Source organism: Tupaia chinensis, unplaced genomic scaffold (genome assembly GCF_000334495.1).
Source record: "Tupaia chinensis unplaced genomic scaffold, TupChi_1.0 Scaffold000622_1, whole genome shotgun sequence".
In the NCBI taxonomy this organism is placed as follows: domain Eukaryota; kingdom Metazoa; phylum Chordata; class Mammalia; order Scandentia; family Tupaiidae; genus Tupaia; species Tupaia belangeri.
In genome coordinates, this window is record NW_006160142.1 from 5,441,244 (window position 1) to 5,457,122 (window position 15,879).

The 15,879-nt window shown below is 39.1% G+C and overlaps 1 protein-coding gene across 6 annotated transcripts in view; it reads left to right on the top strand.

Moving 5' to 3' along the window:
- ERLEC1 (endoplasmic reticulum lectin 1) overlaps positions 1 to 15,879 on the top strand; it is a 41,104-nt gene that overhangs the window by 17,720 nt on the left and 7,505 nt on the right. For 2 of the 6 annotated variants that reach the window (XM_006159023.3, XM_006159024.3), the window contains exons 7-11: positions 1,280 to 1,503; positions 1,596 to 1,725; positions 9,853 to 10,014; positions 10,559 to 10,618; positions 14,452 to 14,576. In XM_006159023.3, coding sequence (XP_006159085.1) covers positions 1,280 to 1,503; positions 1,596 to 1,725; positions 9,853 to 10,014; positions 10,559 to 10,618; positions 14,452 to 14,576 — 701 coding nt within the window. Of the gene's footprint in view, positions 1 to 1,279; positions 1,504 to 1,595; positions 1,726 to 9,852; positions 10,015 to 10,558; positions 10,619 to 12,555; positions 12,623 to 14,451; positions 14,577 to 15,879 lie in introns of those variants that run through there. The other 4 variants (XM_027775966.1, XM_027775967.1, XM_006159025.3 and 1 more) reach the window with 4 other exon arrangements.

Genomic DNA, 15,879 nt, shown 5'->3' on the forward strand with positions numbered 1-15,879 from the left:
CAGCAGGTGGTGTGATGGTTGAGACATTGGACTCCCACGTGGCTGACTTTGGTTCGAGTCCTGGACCTAATGGCTAGCTTTCTCCCTCTCTCTCCCTCTCTCTGTCTCTGGTGAGTGCACATGCCCTATAGCAAATTAAAACAATAATAATAAATAAACTTTTAATAATTCTTTTTAAAATTATTATTATAACAGGGAAGATGAGTAAGCTCATCAGTGAATCAGTACTACATTTAGATTCCTGTTGTAGAAAAAGTGTTTTGGGATCAGGAGATGGTGTAATGGTTAGATCACTGGACTCCCACATAGTCAACTGCAGTTCGAGTCCCAGACATGGAGACATGGAGACTTAAACTCACGCCAGGCATGTGTGTACGCATGCCCAAAATTCCAAGAGGAGGATGGAGGGGAAGGGATTGCAGCGTGGCCATCTCCCCTACGGGGTGATTTCTTGCTTTCTGTCTCTGTCTCTCCAGCGAGCACATGCCCTATAACAAAACTCTCTAAAAAAAAAATAAAAATAAAAATTTAAAAAGTGTTTTAGATCTACTTTTTGACAGATCAACCTTCAGAACAACAGAATTCAAATTCTAACAACCGTTCACTAAGCACTTAATGACAAAAGCTCTAAGCAGCCTAGTAAAATTTCCTATATTTTTTCTTAGTCTCTTTAGAACTGTTAAGAACACTTTATATTAATCATAATCTTTTAGCCCTTTATATAAATGTACATTTACTTAACATTTCAATTTTAGCAGTGAACAAATATGTTTTTTTGACTTAAAGCTAGCCCTGAAAATACATATTTGCTCAAATAAGAACTTAAGAATCAAAAATATTAGGGACCAGCAGTTAGCATAATGGCTATGTTGCTGGACTCCCACGTAGTCAACTGCGGTTCGCATCCCGGACCCGGTGGCTTAAAACTCACACTGGGCATGTGTGTGTGTGTGTGTGTGTGCCCAAAATCCCCAGAGGAGAATGGAGGAGAAGGGATTGCGGTGTGGCCATCCCCCCTGGGGGGTGATTTCTCGCTTTCTATCTCTCTGTCTGTCTCTGTCTGTCTGGCAAACGCACGCACCCTATAGTGAAAATCTCTCCAAAAAAAAAAAAAGAATCAACAATATTAGAGGGGACCTTAATAACATACAGAAATGTTAGCCTTTCCGTTAAAAAGTAAAATGTAAGTTTTCTTCTTTTCAGAATAAGGGCCCAACCTTATCCTTACCTCCAACTTTAATGAAAAGTTTGTGCTTTTTTTTTTTTTTTTTTTTTCAAGATTCCCACTAAAAATATTGAAGGTCAGATGACACCCTACTATCCTGTGGGAATGGGAAATGGTACACCTTGTAGCTTGAAACAGAACCGGCCCAGATCAAGTACTGTGATGTATATATGTCATCCTGAATCTAAGCATGAAATTCTTTCAGTAGCTGAAGTCACAACTTGTGAATATGAAGTTGTCATTTTGACACCACTCTTGTGCAATCATCCTAAATATAGGTAGGATGTGTATTTAATATTTTAAACATAAAATGTACACATACTTTAAAGTGTTCTGTGCTTAGTTTTAATATTTTGTTCTTACTAAATAGGTTCAGAGCATCTCCTGTGAATGACATATTTTGCCAATCACTGCCAGGATCGCCATTTAAACCCCTCACCCTGAGACAGTTGGAGCAACAGGAAGAAATACTAAGGGTGCCCTTTAGGAGAAGTAAAGAGGTATGAAAATTATCTAATGATAGTTTCTCAGTGCTTCATTTTTCACATTTCAAAGCAAGTATCAATATTTTAATTTCTGTAGTCCAGTAGTAGTAGTAGTAAATTGGGCCCACTGGTGGCATGGTGGTTAAGACAGCTGGATCCCACATGGCCTATTGTGTGGTTCAAGTCCTGGACCTGGTGACTTGAAAAACAATCCAGGCACATGCATATGTGCCCAAAAATCCCAAAAGAAGAATGGAGGAAAAGGGGTTGTAGTATGACCATTCTCCCTGGGGGGTGATTTTTCATTTTCTTTCTTTCTCTCTCTCTCTCTCTCTCTCTCTCTCTCTCTCTCTGCAGTGAGCACATGCATGGTGTAGTAAAACTGAAAAAAAAATTATAAGTAGGGGCCAGCGGGTAGCATAGTAGTTAAGGTGCTTGACTTGAAATGACCAACTATGATTTGAGTCCCAGGTTTGAAAATCACACTGGGTATGTGTGCGTGTGTGCCCCAAATCCTGAGAAAAGAATGGAGGAGATGGGATTGCAGCATAGCCAGTCCTCCTGGGGAATGATTTCTCACTTTCCTTCTCATTGTCTGACTCTCTCTGGCAAGTACATTTGCCCTATGGCAAAAATCTAAAAACTTTTTTTTTAATTTTTTAAATTAAATAAACAAATAAAAAATAGTAAATTATTTTACTGGTACAAAATTTTCAATTCCAATTATTTTCATTAATTTTCATTAATTTCTTTATTCTAGCACTTCTCAGTAACTATTTAAACATTTTTTTAAAGAATTATTTATTTAATTCCATTTGCCATTATTATTTTTTAATTTGACCAGCAAGAAACAGAGAGTGAGAAAGGAAAAGGGAGAAAGCAACCACCCAGGTCTAGGGCCCAAACCATGGTCGGCCATGTGAGAATCCAGCACCCTTAACCACTATGCCACCTACCGGCCCCAATTTTAACATTTTCTTATATTCAGAATTTCTTTCCATTTGTAATTGCCAAAGTGTGTTACACTCACCAGAGAGACAGACGGGGAGAGGGAAAGTACTCCTCATGGAGTGTGGTCATTCTGTAATCCCTTCTCTTTTATTTCTCTCTCTCGGGATTTGGGGCACATACACACATGCACCTTTCATGTTTTCCAAGGCACTATGATTAAAAACTAGTTGGCCGTGTGGGATCTGGCTCCCTTAACCACTAGGCTATGGAGTTGGCCCTATAGTCAAAATTTCAAATTTTAAAGTTCAATATCCTATTCATTATAGTTAGTTTAATTTTTAGATAGTTATCTCAGCTATTTTCAGTGCAGTACTATGTTTTCTTTTTTTTTTTCTTTGAGAGGTTTTTGCTATAGGGTGTGTGCGCTCACCAGAAAGACAGAGACAGAAAGCAAGAAATCACCCCCCAGGGAGGATGGCCACGCCACAATCCCTTCTTCATTCTCCTCTTGGGATCTTGGGTACACACGCACATGCGACCGGAGTGAGTTTAAGCCAACAGGTCTGGGATTAGAACCATGGTCAACTACATAGGAGTCCAGCGACACAGCCATTATGCCAACTGCTGGTCCCAGCATTACTATCCTTTTTAATCACTACTCTGTTATTTACCCTTTATGGTATACTGCCTTCTCTTCTCATCTGCCTAATGAACATAGCCTTAGACATTTTTAATCTCACATTCGTTACCTTTTTCTATTTCATGTTGACACCCCTGTCTTCTACATTGCCTTTAAAGCACTCTGCTAAAACAGCTGGCCAACAAACTAAGTCATTTTTCTTACTTATCTCTCCATTTATCTGTAATCATTTACCAAGAGCCATCAGAGTTATCTTTCAAATATTTTTCATATCTCTCCTGTTATTATTTCCTAGGACCAAAAACTGATCTCCTCACAAATCCTCTTTCTGATCCTTTTAACATGTCTAGTAAAATATTATTTAAAATAAACATTTGGTTATTGATTTGTTGTTCAAGTTTTCCGGACATGTGCTTGATGGAGAGAGATAGAGACCAAGCAAGAGAGGGGAAGTGACAAAGAACTTTCCCATGGGGTATGGTCATGCCACAATCTATTTACCTCCACTTCTCTCTCCTTTTAGGAATTTGGGCATGCACATGTATGGGCCTGATGTGTTTTTAAAGCTGCTAATAAGTCCATGATTCAAACCACAATGTAGGCCATGTGGATGTTTTCCTCCCTCTCTTGCCTTATCCCCTCCCTCTCAACCAACTCATCAACTTCTGCTTATGCCCAAAGATATGATCCCAGCATCACTTTCTTTGGAAACAAGCCAGTACTGCCATTGGATTCCCAGGAAAAGACTAATGTTTCCTCTCCTGTGGTCTTGTATTTTATAGTCTTCTATTATAGCACTTACATAGTTAAAGCTAGTTGTTTAACCTATAACTCTTACTTTAAACTGGAGGACAAAAGATATACTTTCTCTTTTTTTTTTTTTTTTTTTTTTAAGAATTATTTCATTTAGGACCAGCAGGTGGTGCAGTGGTTTAAGGCATTGGAGTCCCACGTGGCCAACCATGGTTCAAGTCCTAGACCTGGCGGCTTGCTTTCTCACTTTCCCCTTCTCTCTCTCTCTGTCTATGATCAAATTTTTAAAAAAATTAAAAACAGGACAGGACAAGCAGTTATGTAGTCGGTAGTCGACCGCAGTTCAAGTCCTGGATCTGGTGGCTTAAACTCATGCCAGGCGTGTGTGCGTGCGTGCCCAAGATCCCAAGAGGAGAATGTAGGAGAAGGGGTTGTGGCGTGGCCATCCTCCCTGGGGGGTGATTTCTTCCTTTCTGTCTCTCTGTCTCTCTCTGTCTTTCCAGTGAGCACATGTGCCCTATAGCAAAAACCTCTCCCCCAAAAGAGGAATTAAATAAATTAAATTTGATTTAATTTTATTTTTTATTACTATGATTTGGCGAGAGAGAGAGAGAAAGTGAGAAAGCAACCTGCCAGATCCAGGATACAACCCATGGTCAGCCATGTGGGAGTCCAGCGCCCCAACCACAACACTACCTGCCAGCCCCAAGATACCGTATTTTCTTTACTTTGGGGTTTCTAGCTCTTTGTGTGATGCCTGACATGCTGTGGGTAGTCAAAATGATTAATACATATTGCAAGTCCTATTTCTTTCATTCCTCTTGAATACTTTTGGAGTAAATATTGCTGGACTCTTTGTGGATGCTATGACCAACACTGTCACTCAGATAGGAGGAAAAGTAATCTTAATATTAATATTCCACAGTTTGACTGAGCATGCTGTATTAAAAGATTTGATCTAGAATTCTGTTCTGGTCTTCTCCCTGATAGTGATCTAAATACTGTTAAAATACTTAAAAATGAGTTCTATAGAGGACAGTAGGTGGCATGGAGGTTAAGGTAGCTGGTTCCCACGTGGTCTGATGAGCCATTTAAGTCCTGGTAACTTGAAAATCATACCAGATGTGTGTGTGTACATGCCCAAAATCTTAAAAGGAGAATGGAAAAGAAGGGTTGTGGCATGGCCCTCTCCCCTGGGGAATGATCACTCACTTTCCGGGTCTTTCTCTCTCAAAAACATATGCCCTATAGTAAACAAACAAAAACTGTATTAAAAAAATGCTTTACAGGGTGCTGGCAGGTGGCATGCTGACCACATGGCTGACCACAGTTCAAATCTTGGACCTGGTGGCTTGCTTTCTCACTTTCCCTCTTTCTGTGTCTTTCTCTGGCCAAAATAAAATTAATGAATGAATAAATAAAATTAAATAAATACTTATTTTTTAAAAATGCTTTACATGTCCTAACTTTTGTTATTCTTCAAGGAAAAAGTATAAGTTTACTTTAATATAATACTTTAATAATCTGCCAATTGAGAAAAATAGATTTTTCTTTAAACCTACAGATGATAATACATTTACATTGCTTCAGGTATTTAGGGCACATGTTCAGTATGAAAATCTTAGGTGATACTGTAGGATAAGTATTTACTTAAAACTGATCATCTTTGTAAATCTCTTCTACAGAATTTTTCTTTTAAAAACGTATTATTTCGGGAGCAGCAGATGGCATAGTGGTTACATTGCTGGACTTCCACATAGTCAGTCACAGTTCAAATCCTAAACCTGGTGGCTTAAAACTTACACCAGGCACATGTGCATGCATGCCTAAAAGCCCAAGAAGAGCCTGGAGAAGGGATTGTGGCGTAGCCATCTCCCCTGGGGAATGATTTCTCGCCTTCTGTCTGTCTCTGTCTCTCCAGTGAGTGCACGCACCCTATAGCAAAGATCTCTCTTTAAAGTATATTTGGCAAATTATTTGCCTTTTATGTACAGATCAAGTTTTACCATATGGGCACAAATTTTTTTTTCTTTTTTAAGCAGATATACGAATCTGGCTCTCAGGATTTTAAGTTAATGTTCTACCTCTGTCATTATATTATTAATTTGAAAATTACTGGACTATGAGGCGTTTATGGATTTTCAAACCTTCTACAAAAACTACCATAATCCTATTTATATTATAACAATTTTCCTTAAAAATGAAAGTAGATGTTTTATCTAAAATAAGCAAAAATAAAGGGTCATGCTTCTATTTGCTACATCTTTCCTTTATCTCTCTTGCAGGTTTCACCATATGCCATTACCGATTTTCTTCACTGAAATTAACATACGTCTCGTGTATTCTGAGTTATTAATCTATTTTTATTAGACACTGCTTCCTTTGGAGCAGTGACTATGTCTGCTTGATTTTTAAAACTCAGCACTTAAAATTGTGCTAGGAACATTGTAGGCTCTGAATACCAAAACTTACACAATGAAATTTAAGCTTCTTTCAAAAAACTAGACACCATTTTGGCAATCCTTGTTCTTCCCACCATTGGAGGGGAGAGAGGATAAAGTCACTGGTTTCTGGAGTAACCATCCAACAACTCCTACAAGCTGAATAGAAACAGAAGAACCCTAGTTGGTAGTGGCAACTACAGCAAGTGAAAAGGGAGACGTAGTGTTCACTATATATTTACTGGGAATCCATTTATTGTTCAGTTTTTATAAAGTCTTTATTATCAGTACACTGCTGTCCTCAGTTCTGGTCCAGATTTATTTCCTCTCCTCTCTGTTAATACTCAGTTAACCACCAGATTTTAACTTACTAACTTCATTGTTTAGGTTTTTTAATCACTGACCTGGGTTACTACAGCTCCTAACTTAACTCCTTTCCTCCAGATTGTCCACCACTTTCCTGCCACCACTGAAATAATAACTTAAGAATATCATGGCATGTCTTTGCCTGACGCCTATAAGAAAGACAGTGTCCAAACCTCAGATTCACATGCATATACACATGTAGACACAAAACACACAGGCATATAAATCACAAATTATCCTTGTTTTAAGAATTAGTCAAGGGTTGGGGGCCAGCAGGTAGTTGAGACACTGGATTTCACATGGCCAACCATGGTTCAAGTCCCAAACCTGGTGGCTTGCTTTTTCACTTTCCCTCTCTTTTTGTTTCTCTCTCTGTCTCTGCTGGTGAATGCATGTGCCTCATAGCAATTTTAATTTTTGTGGGAGAGGTTTTTGTTATAGGGCATGTGCACTCACCAGAAAGAGAGAGACAGAGAGACAGAAAGAAAGAAATCACCCCCCACGGCATGGCCACGCTGCAATCCGTTCTCCTCCATTCTCCTCTCAGGATCTTGGGCATGCACACACACGCGTCCAACATGAGTTTAAGCCACCAGGTCCAAGACTCGAACCGCAGTTGACTACATGGGAGTCCAGCATTATGCCAACTGCTGGTCCCACAAATTTTAAAAATAATACAACAAGTAAAATCTTTTTTAAAAAAATCATGAAGAGAAAACCTTTGTTTCTCTTTACCCTTCTTGTTAACCTTAGTTCTTGGCCAAAGTCTGTTTGCTTTTTATTTTAAATGTTTATTCACAGTAGGCAGCATATGTGTGTGTCTGTGTGCATGCACATACATATACACAAGCAGAGATGTAAGTTGAAGAGCACTCTTGTTAGGATTTTTTTTTTAAGATCTTTTTGCTGTAGGGTGCGTGCACTTGCAGGAGAGAGAGAAACAGAACATGAGAGGGAAAGTGATTTCCAAGTTGCCAAGTCTGGACTCAGACTGCAGTTAGCCATGTGGGAGTCGAGCATCCAGGCACCATGCCACCTGCTGGCCCCATAAGTAGGGTCTTAATACACCATGATCCTGTTCCCCTAACCCTCTAGCCTGCTAGGATCTTGGGCATGCACATATGCATAATCAGAATGTATCCAGTTAATCAGGTCAGGAATCTTTGGCCAGCCATGTGGCTTTCAGCACTGGAGTGCAGTACAGTACTGACTATGCCATGGAGACTTGGCCAAAGTCTACTTGAACCACTCCTTACTCTGAATGTACAAATGTCCAGTTTTTTTTCACCCTTTTAATTTGTATCTTCCCTACTAAATTTCAGGTTTCTCCAGGATAGCAGCCAGATTCTTGCCACCTTTGAATAATTATAACTGATACTCATATTCATTCCCACCCAGCCCTTCCCCTTTTTTTTTTAGGTTTTTGCCATAGGGCACACGTGCTCGCCAGAGAGAAACATAGAGAGGGAAAGTGAGAAATCACACACACACACACACCCCAGAAGAGATGACCACACACGATTCCTTCTCCTCCATTCTCTCCTCAGCATCTTTGGTGCACATACAGACATGCCTGGCATGCTTTTCAAGCTGCTGGGTCCAGGACTCAAACCATGGTTGGCCATGTGGGAGTCTAGCACCTAAACTACTATGCCACCTGCTGGCCTCCAACCCAGCTCTTTACCCTTCTTGTTAACCTTTCTTTACCCTTAGTAACTGTATTTTCTAAAACTAAATGTAGCAGCACAAAGCCTCACAAATAGCAAGGCACTTACTGAATAAGAATGAGACAAAATACATAAAATGGAAATTATCCCTGCATGTTCAAGATACTCATAACTGCTAGATGAAACTAATTTGTCTAGAGCTTTTCCATACTATTATGTATTACACAGTCCTTTCATAAAATGCATTTAAAACAAGTAGACAAGCCCAGCCATAGCAACCCACAGGTGGTGCCACTGCTTAGGAAATTAGAAGCCACACTGGAGGCACAGGTTTAGTTCCTAAGCCAACCAGAATACACAAGTCATAATTATTCATACCTGTAGTCCCAGCTAATGGGGAGTCTGACAGGAGGATCATGATTTGACAAGACCCTATCTATTGCTAGACCATCCCTGTAGCTTAGTGGCTAAGGGAACCAGATCCCACATGGCCAACCATGGTTTGAGTCCCAGCCCAGTGGCCTGAAAAACATGCTGGCCATGGTTGTGTGCCCAAAATCCTGACAGGATGGAGGAATAGAGAAGAGATTGCTATGTGATCATACCCTATTGGGAGGGTGGTATATTTCTCTCTCTCTCTCTCTCTCTCTCTCTCTCTCTCTTTCTCTCTCTCTCTTTCTCTCTCTTTCTCCCTCTCTTCCCCCTTTTCCCTGCCATTCCACCTCTTTCTCTTCCCTCTCTTTCATAAACAAAAAAGTGGAAAAGCAGACTTTTATTTCCCAAATTCTGCAGTTTAAAAATAGTAGTAACTTGGGCCAGTAGGTGGTGTGAAGGTTAAGGCAGCTGGATGCAATATGGCCTACTGTGCTGTTAGAGTCCCAGACCCAGTGGCTTAAAAAGCATACTGTGCTCGTGTGTGTGCATGCCCAAAATCCTGAGAGGAGAGTGGAGAAGAAAGAAATGAAGCATGGCCACTCACCCTGGTGATTGATTTCTCTCTCTCTCTCTGTCTCTCTAGAGAGCACATGTACCCCTAGCAAAATAATAAAGTAACTTTTTTAAAGAATTCTTAATTTTATTTTATTATTATTTTTTATTTTTTAAATGTGCTATATGGCACATGAACTCGCCAGAAAGAGACAGAAGAAACGTGACAAAGCAAGCCGCCAGGTCCAGGACTCAAACTGCTGTCACCCATGTGGGAGTCTATCACTTTAACTACCTCACCACCTACTGGCCCTAAATAGTAGTAACTTAAGCACTATAACTGAATGAAACTAAGTGTGGCATGGCAGCCTTTAAACATATATATGTTTAATTTTAGGAAGATTTGCAATCAACTAAAGAAGAGAGATTTCCAGCGATCCACAAATCCATTGCAATTGGTTCTCAGCCAATACTCACTGTTGGAACAACCCACATATCCAAATTAACAGATGACCAACTCATAAAAGAGTTCCTTAGTGGCTCTTACTGCTTTCATGGGGTGAGAAGTGAACGTTCATTGTAAATATTTATCTTACAATTTTACTTGTCAGTTATTCAGTCAGTGGACATTAATAGCACTTGAAAATTTTTGCCTCTGCAATTTCATATACCCACTTCTCTAAAAATCTAATCTATAGCCATATGTTCTCTTTACTCACAAGGTAAAACGTGACCTTTTCTGTGGTAGGTATATATGATTCTGGTTGATTGCTGGAATAGGTATCATTGAATGTATATCCTACATTTTAGCAGTCACATTTCAATCTTGAGTTAACATCTACATATGCAAAAGTAAAAGTTTATCATGAGTATTAGCATAGTAAGAAATACATTTACAATTGGGATTTTCATTTTATCAAGATAGTACAGCATTTATTCTTTGTATTTTTTAATTTTTAGTAATATTTAATGTTCAACCACACTATTGCTATTACTGGTTTTAAAAATTATATTTCCATTACTGTCATGTGGCAGTATTGAGACAGGCCCCAGTCCCCTCTGTTTCTGTGCATAACTTGATCTAATATGTTTTATTTCCTTAGGGTGTTGGTTGGTGGAAATATGAATTCTGCTATGGCAAACACGTACACCAATACCATGAGGTATAGAATAGCATTTAATATCATTCTACAACTTAGTGGATTAAAGTTTTTTAGATCTTTTATGAGAAAAAGGAGGGGGTATTGGTTCTAATTATGAGAAGATTTTGATATGGAAATAATAATAGAAGTACCTCCAATTTTTCTTTTTTTTTTTTTGGAGAGATTTTCACTATAGGGCACGTGCGCTCACCAGACAGACAGAGAGAGACATAGAGACAGAAAGTGAGAAATCACCCCCCAGGGGGGATGGTCACGCTGCAATCCCTTCTCCTCCATTCGCCTCTCGGGATCTTGGGCACGCACACACATGAGCCCGGCGTGAGTTTGAAGCCACCGGGTCTGGGACGCGAACCGCGGTCGACTACACGGGAGTCCAGCGACATAGCCATTACACTAACTGCTGGTTCCCAAAGTACCTCCAATTTTGAAAAGCAAAACATGATGTTAACTAAGTGAATCCTCTTAAAATGACCTTGTTTATTTACTACTAGTATTCTTGTATTACCATGAGCCTGGTAGAATAAAAGCTATTATAACTTTGATCAAAAACTTGCTCTTTTTGGGACCAGCACAGTGGCCATGTCGCTGGACTCCCACATAGCCAACTGCGGTTCAAGTTCCGGACCTGGTGGCTTAAACTCACACAGGAAGGGTGTGTGTGCGCATGCCCAAGATCCCAAGAGGAGAATAGAGGAGAAAGGATTGCATTGTAGCCATCCACCCTAGGGGGTGATTTCTCATTTTCTGTCTGTCTGTCTGGCTGTCTCTCTCTCTCTTTCTGGCAAGCACACGTGCCCTATAACAAAAACCCCTCCCCCCAAAAAAAGATTTAAAAAAAAAAAAAAATCTTAGTCTTTCTTATAACCCATCTTAAAATCAAGATGCTATATTAGCACTAGAGTTACTAAAATTGGGTAAATACATCAAGTTTCCCAGCTAAAAGAAGATAACATGTCATCTAACTTTAAAATAAGTTTTAGGGTCAACCACATAGTATGGTAGTTAAGGCTGGATCCCACACAGCCCACCATGATTCAAATCCTGTCCCCAGCAGCTGGAAACCCATGCCAGGTGCATGTGCTTATGTGCTAAAATCCCAGCAGGATGGAGACATGGAGAAGGGACTGCATTGTGACATGCCTCGCTGGTGGAAGCTTTCTCCCTCACTTACTCTCTGTCTCTGATGAGCATATACATCCTTTGACAGTTTAAAAAGAAAATAAATTTTAAGAGTAGACATATTTGGGACCATAATATGGCATAATGGTTGCATCGCTGGACTCCCACTTGGCCGACTGCGGTTCAAGTCGTGGACCTGAAGGCTTAAAACTCATGCTGAGCATTACATTTATTAATATTACAGAAAATACCATCTAACTATAACCCAGATAATACCCAGTGATTTTTTTTAAAGGAATATGTGCCTGGGGCCAGCAGGTGGCATGGTGGTTAAAATGCTGGACTCCTACATGAGTGATGACAGTTTTGAGTCCCAGACCCAGTGGCTTGAAACTCACGCCTGGTGTGTGTGCGTGCATGCTTCAAAATTCCAAAGAGAAGAATAGAGGAGAAGGGATTGTGGTGTGGCCATATGCCCTAAGAGAAGTGATTTCTCATATTCCCTTTCACTGTCTATATATTTCCAGCAAATGCACACACCCTATGGCAAAAATCTTATTAAAAAAAAGAAAAGGAATATGTTCCAGAAATTTAAAATGAGAATTAAATTTTTCCTGTGCCATTGTCTGACTTCCCAGAAGTAATTGTTATAGTTTACCCTCCACAAGAAGAATAAAAGATTCATAAATATACATGTTGTTTTTAAGCTTTTTATTTGTCCAGAGGGATCATTCACTACTCAGCACTTATTTTTTTTTTTTCACTTAATATCTTAGAGAACTTTCTATGTCAGCAACCACTGATCTCATTCTCTTCAGCAGGTACAAGAAGTATGTCTGCCCCTACAGTGTGTATCCAACCAGCCCTCCACTGATGGATCTTTAGGTTGTATCCAGTTTTTACTATGACAGGACTCTAGTGAGCATTTTTAAACACGTCTGTTGATATACTTGTTTTTTGGTTTTTGGGTTGTTTGTTTTTTCTTTTTTTTCCTAGAAGGTGTGTGCATTCATCAGAGAAAGTGGGCAAAAAGCACCCCTTCCCCATGAGAAGTGGTCATGCCATAATTCCTTTCCTCTACTGTATCTCTCCCTCCCTTTGGGATTTTTTACACATGCACATGGGCCTGGTGCACTTGCCAGGCTACTGAAGCCAGGACTTAAACCCCGGGGTCAGCCATGTAGAATCCAGCTGTCTTAATCTCCTGGCCATGAACCTGGCCATTTTGGTGTCCTTTTTCAAGTATATTCAGAGGGTACATTTCTTTCAGTACACTTGCTAGGTTAAATATAGGCATCCTGAGAAATTATTGATAGCTTCCACAGGGTTGAACCAGTCTATACATTCATTAGCAATGGCTGTGTTCCCATATACTTGTCAATACTAGGTTTTACCAGACATTTTGGCCAAAGTCACATATCCTAAAACTTTCTGAGGAACTCTAAGAGTTTAAGGGGATATAAAAATAATGGGAGCTAAGAAAATACTGTGCTCACTGCATGCCGAGTATCAAGTCCTTTATACATACTAAGTCATTTACTCCTAACAACCCTAAGAGGTAGATACTTCAAGATGAGAAAATAGAAACAAAAGCTCTAGTAACTTTCTAAAATCACTTAAATAGTATTAGGTTGTCAGGAAAGTCATGACATATTTTTCTGTGTTTTTCTATGCAAAAATGTATGACTTTCCTGACTACCCAATAAATGATGAAACTGGAATTCAGATTCAGGCAGTATTTCTCTGTTTCCAGCATCTCAAAAATGTCATTGTGTTGCTGTAACCCCGTCTAGTAATTTACAGTCTAGCTGCTGAAAAAATATTCAATAACTCTCTCTTCCCTTAGACAATAAGCTCCACTAACAGTGGCCCTACCTGTCACCATAGAGGGTTTTAATTCTACTAATCAGATGTGTACTAGTGCCCAGCATGGTTGCCTGGAATAAAATATGAAGGAAGGAAAGAAAAGAAGGCAGCGAAATAGGAAGAATAGGGAGGAGAGAGAAGGAAAAAAGATCACGGATAAGATAGTATATAGTTAGTGTATAGAAAAAGAAAGGCAGAAGAATGGGGTTTGAAAGGACAGAAGATAAAAGATAGGAATCAAAGATTTAATTAAGAATCAGAAGACTGGGGCTGCAGGTGGTATGGTGGGTGGAGGTGCTGCACTCCCCGCATGGTCGACCATGGTTCAAGCCTCGGACCTGGTGCCTTGTTTTCTCGCTTTTCCTTTCTCTTTGTCTCTCTCTAATCAAATTCAAAAAAATAATAATAATAATCATAGTCATAAAGTTAAATAATATAATTCTTAAGAAAAGAGAATCACAGTACTACATGGTTGTATTATCTGGGTATAAGAGATTAAACTCCCAATTAGGGGTAAAGTGCATGAAGTAAAAATGTAGAGAGTTTAAAACTGAACAAATCTCCAAGAAAGAATTGAAAGTACTGATACATGTAGGAGAGAAAAGTAAAAAATAACATTTAGAGCTAGCCTAATGAGAAATTAGGCACATTATTCAGAGAAACAGGAATAAAGAAGATAATGAACTGAAATTTCTACTCAGAGTCTAATAACATTACATCTAAACTTAGCTATCTAGCGTGCAGATGTAGATAAGGACTATAACTTATAGGAGGGTCAGATCATCAACATAAATGTCTACTTGATGATATCCATCATGCATTATCACTAATATTTTTTCATATATTAGGACAAAGATAGTGGGAAGATCTCTGTGGTTGTGGGGACATGGAACCAAGAAGAGCACATTGAATGGGCCAAGAAGAATACTGCCAGAGCCTATCATCTTCAAGACGATGGTACCCAGACAGTCAGGTAAAGATGAACTTTATTTGCCTTTGGATCTGAGTAGTAGAATATTTCAAAACTCAGAATATTGAAAAACATAAAAATGTAAACACTTAGGTAAAATCCTTGATGAGTTTATTTCACAGGATATCTTTTAGTTTTCCTAGAGAAGCAATACAGTACAGTAGTTAAGAGCACAATCTCTGTGCCAGACTATTTTATTCTTACCACCTTGGGCAAATTACATGATCTTTATTAAGCCTTACTCTTCTTATCTAACGGTATTTGCCTCATAGGATTGTTGTGACATTTAAATGAGGTAATTCACATAAAGGACAGTGCCTGGCTATAGCATGCAATAAACTGACTGCTACCTTTAAAGGTGGCAGTGGTACATAGTGAGAGTGGCTGACAATCGGCTCAACTCTGTTAGAACTGAGGCTCTTATAAAGCATTTGGTTCCTTTTTGTGTAATCTTTGCCCCTATAAATTATTTAATTCTACTTAAATATACTCTGGCACTTTTGCTTGTTACTTAATCTCTGTGAGGTAATGGTTGGGGAAAAAAAACAGTGGCTTTTTTAAAAAGAATTATTTATTTAATTTTATTTATTTTTATCACCTTTTTATTTGATATAGGGCATGTGCACTCACCAGAGACAGACAGAAGAAAAATGAGAAAACAAGTGGTTATATGCATTACTACGTCATTTTGTATAATGGTCCAGGTCCGGCACTCAAACCGCAGTCAGCTATGTAGGAGTCAAACACCTTACGACCATGCTACCTGCTGACCCCGAAACAATGGTTTTTATAAAAAACTATTTCTCATCTCTTTTAATCCTTACCAGTATTTTTTTTTTTTTTAGGTTTTTTTCTATAGGGCATGTGTGCTTGCCAGAGAGCGAGCGAGACAGAGACAATGAGAAGGAAAGTGAAAAATCATCCCCAAGGTGGGATGGCCATGCCATAATTTCTTCTCCCCCATTCTCCTCCCAAAGTCTTGGGCACTCACACACACACACCCAGCATGATTTTTCAAGCCACCAGGTTCAGGACTCGAACCACAATCGGCCATGTGGAAGTCCAGCAGTGCAACTATTATGCCATCTGCTGACCCCCATATCAGTATATTTTGGTTTAGCGGAAGTAAATTAATCTTATTTCCTAAGAGTGAATAAGTTGTAACTTTTTTTCTAGACTCTTACCAGTGAATTTTAAATTAATTCATCTTTTCCATGTCAGGTATTGACTTTGTTGTTTCTAGAAGACATGGTATTAAGAGATTGTCTTGAGAATGTGCTATCTTTTTTTTTTTTTTTTTTTTCAC